The sequence below is a fragment of the Centroberyx affinis genome, unplaced genomic scaffold (genome assembly GCF_046629955.1).
Source record: "Centroberyx affinis isolate AG114_WGS23_722 - 3 ecotype Tasmania unplaced genomic scaffold, CSIRO-AGI_Caff_v1 ptg000200l_1, whole genome shotgun sequence".
Taxonomy (NCBI): domain Eukaryota; kingdom Metazoa; phylum Chordata; class Actinopteri; order Beryciformes; family Berycidae; genus Centroberyx; species Centroberyx affinis.
The window spans coordinates 1-9,561 of NW_027278893.1; the positions used below are offsets into that span (position 1 = coordinate 1).

The 9,561-nt window shown below is 42.2% G+C and overlaps 1 protein-coding gene across 1 annotated transcript; it reads left to right on the forward strand.

Annotated features, from left to right (window-relative positions):
• Nucleotides 1-2,345: 2,345 nt before the first annotated feature.
• Nucleotides 2,346-8,149, forward strand: kcnj11l (potassium inwardly rectifying channel subfamily J member 11, like). The gene is made up of 5 exons (XM_071538909.1): nucleotides 2,346-2,504; nucleotides 3,437-3,676; nucleotides 4,677-4,946; nucleotides 6,029-6,236; nucleotides 7,725-8,149. Exons 1-5 carry the CDS (start codon nucleotides 2,346-2,348, stop codon nucleotides 8,147-8,149), a joined length of 1,302 nt encoding a protein of 433 aa, XP_071395010.1.
• The last annotated feature ends 1,412 nt before the right edge of the window (nucleotides 8,150-9,561 follow it).

Consider the following 9,561-nt stretch of genomic DNA (forward strand, 5'->3'; position numbering starts at 1 on the left):
TATATTATCATCAGTAACATTTGAAGTTACTCTGAAACAACGTTACTTCTGTAATAACTGTCCATGTTTGACGCGGACGCTCCAATCTCGTGCATGTAGACCGGAAGCGATAGTCGTCGTCGTCGTTCTTCTTCTCCTCTCCTCCTTTGTACTTCTTCTTCGTCTTCTTCTTCTAGAATTTTGTCGCTGCCACCTTCAGGCTGATAGAAGCATAACTCACCTTTAAAAACCTTTATGCACATTTTCCAGTCAATACATTAGGAGGCACAGACACAAAATAATGCAATATATTATCAACAATATATTCCTCTTTTCAGGTTGGCTTTTTGTACCAGTCAGCGACCAAAAGAAAATACAACCTATATATAGGCTATTAAATATTTTATTGATACTTTGAAAGCTCTGACGTCAGTCCCCCTGCCGCCGGCGCATCAAAGTGACGTCAGTAGTGTTTACGGGACCTGGGCGGTCCTGTGTCGCCCTCTAGCGGCAGCATGACGCTTCTGCAGCCTGAACCTGCTCAGCATCCTGCAGGAATCCCCCAGGGCAGCCGCGTCAAGCTAACGCTGTTAGCTACAACACCACCGGAACCAGCGTCATTCTGCCTTCAAAATAAAAGTTTACAATTTGTTGCTCCTGAATGTGTTATTTTCAAAACGTCCTTATTGTTCATTACATATATTATGGAAGCCATATATGCCTATGTAAGATGCCATATAGACCCAGGCAGGCTATATATGCATAGGGCTAATTCTCAAACACCAAACTTCTAAAAGACAACCGTATATAGTGTCTTATAAAAGTCTATTTTAACGTATTTCTCCATCTGTATTGTTCATAAAGCTTATCGGCCTGGGTTCAAATCTGTCAGAATAAGATACAATTGAAATGCATATATCCCATTCTACAGCCTTCAGGAAAAAAAACTGGGACACTGAACCAGGTTAGAATAGACGTAGACACACTTCGTCTGGTGTGAGTTTGGTGTTTGAACATTTTTTCACATAGCTTTGGCAGCTCTGTACCATAGACCAGTGGTTCTCAACGTGGGGTCCGGGGACCACCAGGGGTCCTTGAGGGGGTTCCAAATTGATGTAGGCTATTGTTAAACTTATTAAACTTATAAGCATTATTTAATTTACAAGAAGTTAACACAATTAGAAAATGTAGAAGAATGATTATTTTGGTCATAGTTTCACTGTTATCTCTCTACCTACAATACAGATAGTCATGGAATTCTGGACAAAATCTGACAATATAAATATTCTCAGATTTGGGTCCGAGAGACAAAATCTCATCAAATAGGGGTCTGTGGCTCTAATGTGGACTAAATTAGGGGTCCTCAATATGAAAAAGGTTGAGAATCACTGCCATAGACTGTAAAAAAAAAAAGAGCTCTACCTATATGGCATCTTGCCTATATGACTAGCAATATAAATAAATAGCCTAAGTAGGAAGCAGCAATTGTATTTTCATTGACTACAAATCCCCCCATAAATACATTATTTACTTTCATTTCATTTCTCAAAAAAAGAAAAGAAAAAAAAAGGTCAATCGCGTTTGCTTGTGAAGGTTTTATTTAGAAGGTTATGACCGGAAGTCCTGTACGTTCTTCTGTCTAACTTGACGGTGGTCCTGCTGTGGGGTCCGCAGAACCCGATGGAAACCCGATCTTTTTTCCCTGTTGTTTTTTTTCATCTGAAGTGAAAAATATATATTATAATTTATATTTAGTTATTCACCGCGTCGCGGAGCTGCTGTTTCCTGAACGGGTAACGTTACCGTATTCCCTCCATCAGCCGCTCGCGCTGCTGGGCGGTGTTGTGTTTTCAATGGGCGTTCATCCCGCTGAGTGAAATGATAAATAAACGAATATATAAATCAAATATACGATTTTATGTCATGATGATCCGGTCAGATCAGCTGATAGCTTTATAATAAAAATATTAAAATACAAAGCAGAGTGGAAGCTTATTCCGAAATATCATTACAACATTCCGATAATAATCCTACATTTGTGGTACTCAATAAATAATGAGTTTATAGTGGCCATATTGTTCTTTATGCTAATTTTATGTCCTATAATATCACTATAATAATCAGATAATAGCCTATTCCTGTAGGGAGTTATAGTAGTGTGTCTATGGAACCTAATGTTTCTATATTTCTAATCTCATATAATTATGATATTCCTATAATATTCCTATAGAGACTTATATTTTTGCTGTGATTTTGTCCTGCTTAACTTGATCATAGGATGACTGTAGTTGTTTTTGTTTGGAGTGATGATGAATGACACGGTTCTAAACTTTGTTAACAGGGTCAGGGAGCAGGCGAGCAGCAGCATGCTGGCCAGGAAGGGCCTCCTGCCGGACGGCTTCCTGCTCACCCGGCTGGCCGAGGACCAGAACCAGCCGAGCCGCTTCCGCTCCAGGTCCCAGAGAGCCCGCTTCATCACCAAGACCGGATCCTGCAACGTGGCCCACAAGAACATCAGGGAGCAGGTAGAGCAGAGGAACACTGTGCCATCCTTCCTCTTCTTCTTTTTGTCCAGAGATTTAGATGTTTTCTCTTTTTTTTTATTTTCACTTTGCCTTTATTTAATTCTGGCAAAACACATAGGAGCCCTGTGATGGACCAGCAACCTGTTCAGTGTGTTTCCCCGCCTTCCACCCAGTGCATGCTGGGATAGGCGCCAGCATGGAGCACAGGGGCGTGACATGAATAGGAATATGGAAAATGAATGAATGAGTGAATGAAAACACACAGAGGGATGGAGTGCAGACATGCCTGTATCCCTGACCGGGCCATGCAGGGCACGTGCCCCGGGGCCCCAGACCACCAGGGGCCCCAAAATATTCTAAGTACCGTGTCCGTGTTCAATGCATTTTACAACATTTCACGAATTTCAATTGAAATGTGCAGTCAGGCGGACCCTGACAGATACAGGCCCGTAGGCCACAGTTTAAGTCACAGCCTCTAATGACATTTCCTTTGATGCGGAGGCTCCAATCACAATTATTAAACTGCCACCTCTTGCTTGTATGTTTATGAGCAGTGCATTTAGTGAGTGTCATCCAGCTCAGATGCAGAGCACTAATTATATACTGTTGGGGCAGGGGGGGGGGGGGGGGGGGTTCTAGGTACAGACAGTCAAACCTTTTCAATAAATTTCATCATTTAACTGTCAACCTCATCCCAAACTGGACTCTGCCTTGTGTTTGATACCTCCAGCATTTTGACGAGCCATAATGTAAAATGGTTCTTCATTCTCGCCACCTGTCATCTCGCCTCCTTAAAGCCACGACCTGCAATCCAAATGTAAACAAAGGGAAGCCCCACCCCCTGAAACTAGGAACTAAAGCTTGCCTTGGGGTTGGACAAATGTTATCACTCTCAGAGTGTGTGTGTGTGTGTGTGTGTGTGTGTGGCGCAGGGCCGGTTCCTGCAGGATGTCTTCACCACCATGGTGGACCTGAAGTGGCAGCACTCGCTGCTCATCTTCACCTCGGCCTTCCTCTGCTCCTGGATGCTGTTTGCGATGGTCTGGTGGCTGCTGGCCTTCGCCCACGGAGACCTGGTCCCTCGTGACCCGGAGGGCGAGCCGGGCCGCGTCCCGTGTGTGACCGCCATCCACTCCTTCACCTCCGCCTTCCTCTTCTCCATCGAAGTCCAGGTGACGGATACTATTATCATTATTATTATTATTATTATTATTATTATTATTAGTAGTAGTAGTAGTAGTAGTAGTAGTAGTATCAGCATTATTATTGACTCAGCCAGGTTCACAGTCTCCTGCCAGGCTTGTAACAGTAACACCCTAGCAACTACAAGTAATTGCTTAGCAACCACCTTGTAACACTTTAGCAACCACTTGTAATCAACTAGCAACCACTAGAAATCACCTAGCAACCACCTAGCCAACATCTAGTAATCACCTAGTAACAACATATACTAACATCATAGCAACCACTCATACTCACCTAGCAACCACCTAGTAACAACATATACGTACTAACACCACAGCAACCATTAATAATCACCTAGAGCAGTGGTTCTCAACGTGGGGTCCGGGGACCACCAGGGGTCCTTGAGGGGGTTCCAGGGGGTCTCCAGAAAATGTATCAATTGTTAAACCTCAGCGTTACTTCATTTACAAGAAGTTAACAGAATTAGAGAATGTAGAAGAATGATTATTTTGATCATAGTTTGACTGTTATCTCTCTTCCTACAATACGTCAATACAGCATGGAATTCTGGACAAAATCATATGCAACAATAAAAATATTCCCAGATTTGGGTCTGAGAGACAAAATCTCATCAAATGGGGGTCTGTGGCTCTAATGTGGACTAAATTAGGGGTCCTTGATATGAAAAAGGTTGAGAACCACTGACCTAGAGAACACATAGAAACACCCAAGCAACCACTTGAAATCACCTAGCAACCACCTAGTAACACCCTGGCATCCACTTGTAATCACCTAGTGCTACCTATCCACCAGCATTGCTGTGCAGCAATCACCTGCACTGTCTTCAGGAAATGCACCTTTCTAGTTATTATTATTATTATTATTGACTAAGCCAGTTTCACAGTCTGCCAGGCTTTGTAACAGAGTTCTACTGTCAGTATCACAGTGAAGGTTGTTAGCTAAACACAGTCACCATGTCTGCTGCAGGTCACCATAGGTTTTGGAGGCAGGATGGTGACGGAGGAATGTCCGCTGGCCATCACCGTGCTGATCGTCCAGAACATTCTGGGTCTGATCATCAACGCCGTCATGCTGGGCTGCGTGTTCATGAAGACGGCTCAGGCCAACCGCCGCGCCGAGACGCTCATCTTCTCCAGGAACGCCGTCATCGCTCCTCGCAACGGCCGGCCCACCTTCATGTTCAGAGTGGGAGACCTGAGGAAGAGTATGATCATCTCTGCTACCGTCCAGCTGCAGGTGAAGTCCAGCTCCACCTTAACCGAGACCCTTTAACTCTGCCTTAACTAAAACTTGTAAACTCTACTTCAACTAATACCCTTTAGTTCCACCTTAACTAAAACCCTTTAACTCCACTTTAACAAAAACCTTTTAACTCTACCTTACCTAAAACCCTTTAGTTCTACCTTAACTAAAATCCTTTAGTTCCACCTTAACTAAAACCCTTTAGCTCTACCTTAACTAAAACCTTTTAGTTCCACCTTAACTAAAACCCTTTAACTCTACTTCAACTAAAACCCTTTAGTTCCACCTTAACTAAAACCTTTTAACTCTACCTTAACTAAAACCTGTAAACTCTACTTCAACTAAAACCCTTTAACTCAACTTTAACTAAAACCCTTTAACTCTACCTTACCTAAAAACCTTTAGTTCCACCTTAACTAAAACCCTTTAACTCTACTTCAACTAAAACCCTTTAACTCAACTTTAACTAAAACCCTTTAACTCTACTTCAACTAAAACCCTTTAGTTCCACCTTAAATAAAACCCTTTAACTCCACTTTAACAAAAACCCTTTAACTCTACCTTACCTAAGACCCTTTAGTTCTACCTTAACTAAAATCCTTTAGTTCCACCTTAACTAAAACCCTTTAGCTCTACCTTAACTAAAACCTGTAAACTCTACTTCAACTAAAACCCTTTAGTTCCACCTTAACTAAAACCCTTTAACTCTATCTTAACTACAATTGCTTTAGCTCAACCTTAACTAAAACCCTTTAGTTCCACCTTAACTAAAACCCTTTAGTTCCACCTTAACTACACCTTCAGCTCCACCCTAGCTAAAATCCTGTGGCTCTATCTTAAGTAAAACCCCACTAACTACATTAACTAGAAAGCCTTTTTATCTCCACAGCAAGAAGGCAGCAGTGGGAGCTGAACTGCTGAAATATTCACATGAAGGCTGTTTTTTTTCCAGACTGTTTTCAATTATAAAAACATTTCTGCCATGCCACATGTTCCAAATCTACTGTCAGGGTAGTAAGACTGAGGCAGGCTGGGAAAACTGAGGCCGGTTCATAAGACCGAGTCTGTCTGTCCAGGTGATCCGGCGCACGGTGACGGCGGAGGGCGAGGTGATCCCGGTGTGCCAGCTGGACATCCAGGTGGAGAATCCTCTGAGGAGCAACGGGATCTTCCTGGTTTCTCCTCTGATCATCAGCCACACCATCGAGAGAGGAAGCCCGCTGTACGAGCTCTCCGCCCAATCACTGGCCTCCGACGACCTGGAGATCATCGTCATCCTGGAAGGTCAGTAGGCCCGGATCCACCAGCGTGGATCCACTCACATGGATTCATCAGTATGGATCCACCAACATGGATTTACTAACATGGATCCACTAATGCTTAGTGCCATTCCAAATGCATGTTTATTCCAACTGGGTTAATATTTATTGGTTTATTAAAAAGTTAAGTAAGTTTTGGCTATTTCCCCGAGGCTACAACCAAGCAACTACTTTGCTCACAGCCAAGCTTGTCTGTGTGCAAAATTTTTTATATACCTTTTTAGACATACTTTTCTTAGTTCTTAAGTAGTGTGTTAGTTCTTAAATTGCATGTTTTAAAATGTACAGTACTTTTCCTAGTGCCTAAATAGTGCCAATCAACACGTAACAGTGAGCCTCTGGTCCAAATTTCCCTCCCTCTATTTTGACTGGAACAGTCACATATGCAATAAGGTAAAGGTACAAAGAACCGTTGCATCCTGATTGTTCTATTTTTTCAGGTACAAATCCCCACTGAGCTGTTATAGAAAACAAGAATTTTGCATCTGCTATTTGAAGTGTAGTGGATTAGCCTTAGTCTTGTTCTACAGAGAAAGCAATGTAATCCCACACACTGTCTACACTTGCATGATACTTCAATGTGATGTTTTGGTCACTGGACCTTCGTCAGGCAAAAACGTGTCTCATTAGGCTCATTTTTGCCTGATGAAGGTCCTGTGACCCAAACCTCACAGTTCAAGTTCAAGTTCAAGTCTGTTTATTTGTCATATACACAACATACACAGGTAAACATACACAGGTAAAGATGAACAGGGTAAACATACACAGGGTAAACATACACAGGTAAACATACACAGGTAAACATACACAGGGTAAACATACACAGGTAAACATACACAGGTAAACATACACAGGGTAAACATACACAGGGTAAACATATACAGGGTAAACAGTGCATTTTGTTTTGTCCTACGCACCTGTCACTCAAGACTTTTAGATGTGCAAAAATTCTCATTCACTCACTGAGGAGCTAACAGCAAGGTTATTATCGTTAATGAAAACTAACGAAATAACGAAAACTAGGTGTGAAAAAACATTTTCGTTAACTGAAATAAAAATAAAAACAAGGCTTTACAAAAAAACGATAACTAACTGAAACTGTACTGTGTGTTTACAAAACTAACTAAAATGAACTAAAATTAGAGAGAAAATGTCTTTAGTTTTCGTCTTTGTCAATTTATTTTATACATAAGCCTAGTACTTTGAATTTTTTAATCTCGCCCCTGACAAATACCCATATTACAAAAAAAGACTAAAACTAACACTGAAACTAATAAAAACTAAACTAAAACTAAGCATTTTCAAAAAATAAAAACTAAACTAGCAAACCGCTTTAAAAACGAATTAAAACTAAACTGAAATTGAAAACAAAAAGTCAAATCAAAATCAAAATAAAAACTAATGAAAAATGCAAAACAATAATAACCTTGGCTAACAGCAGTTTGATTGGCAGGTGTGGTGGAAACCACGGGGATCACCATGCAGGCGCGGACCTCCTACACTCCTGAGGAGATCCTGTGGGGCCGGCGCTTCGTCTCCATCATGACGGAGGAGGACGGGCGCTACTCCGTGGACTACTCCAAGTTCGGGAACACGGTTCCCGTCCGGATGTCGTCGCTCAGCTCCAAGGAGCTGGACCAGACCCGCGGCGTGCAGGAGGGCGCCTCCGACCCCCTGCCCCAGGGCTGGGGCCTGGTCCGGGCCGGCAGGGGGGGCTTCCGCAGGGGGGGCCGCGCCTGCGATAGCTCCGCCCCTCAGCCCTGGTACGCCCAAACGGAGAAAGAGGCGGAGAAAAACAACGGGCAGAAGAAAAAGGTGCAGCTGGAGGTGATTGGACGACAGATCGAGGAGGAGGGGCTTGGAGAGATGAGCGACTAAGAAGCAGGAAATACTCAAACACTCTCAGTACAAACAGACTGTCAGCTGGAACATTTTAGTGTCGACTTTCCCTGATGACATGTGGCTCTGCCTTGAGAGCGCTTCTCCTGTTATATTATACATTATATTCCATCTGATAAAGCACAGTGTTTATATTCTACATTATATGCCAGTAACATAAAACCCAGTGTTTATATTCTACATTATATTCCATCTGATAAAACCCAGTATTTATATTACACATTATATGCCAGTCACATAAATCCCAGTGTTTACATTATACATTATATCCCTCTGGCTCAGATCATGGCACTTTAGCTGTTGATGTTCATGCTCCTTTGTGATCTTTAGGGTTTGTTTAATGTCTCCAGTTTGTATGATTTTACATGTAACTGTCTGTCTCTCTGTCCATAAAGTGTTATTTATGAAGCCATCCTGCCATGATGTTTAATAAATCTATTTTTTTTGTATTTTGAATTACACTGTGTTCTGCTGAGGGAGCAGTTGAGGTTAAATGTAGAAAGATCCTGATTCATTAATTATGAATTCTGTTACCAACTCATTCCCAATGTACTGCCAGCTAGGGCTGATTCAGTTATGTGTACAGCTAATTTCAAGCATTGAGGAGGAGGCTTATGAATGGAGGTTTAATGAGGAACATCATGGCGCCTTGTCTTCTATATATAGTCAATCTATAGAAGTCAATATAGAAGAGCACAGCACTGGAATGCTTCATACATCAGAGATAAAACAACATATTCTCACCTGGAACACAGCTGGAAGTCTCTTCCATTCCACCAGCCTGGTGTGGAAGAGACGTGGGGCACGTTCAATCTGAAAACGGTGTGCACCGTTTTGCCACGGTTTCCGGGTTGAACGTCATGTTTCCTCGAAACGGTGTGAAACGGGCTTTGAGGTACGTTGTCTCTCGTTTGGTGGGTGTGTCAGAGGTGTTACCCAATCAGCAGTGCCGTGTGTATATAAACCCCGCCGCATTAAAAAGGCAGTGCGCACAATGGATCCAACAAAAGTCCTTTACTAATGCGTCCGCTGCAGCTTGGTGTCTGCAACAACTGAACTAATTAGAAGACATGTTTGTATCTTTTGCTATTGTTTGTACCATTGTGGAGTGACACTTTCATAAACTTTTCTACTCCACTCTACTCCTCTAAATATATAATGGTAAATATTACAATATCATATCACAACATCAGTGATCAGCAATAGGCCTAATACTTATAATAAAATTATTAGCTCATATAGATCCTAACGCAGTCTCGAAGGTAAGAGGTGGATTATCCTTCACCTGAAATGTTTGCCTTGTCATCCTGAAATGCAAATGAGGCAAATGTTGGATCACTATAATTAGGAACCAAAGTTTCCACAAACCCCTTCAATGCATTGGGATGTTC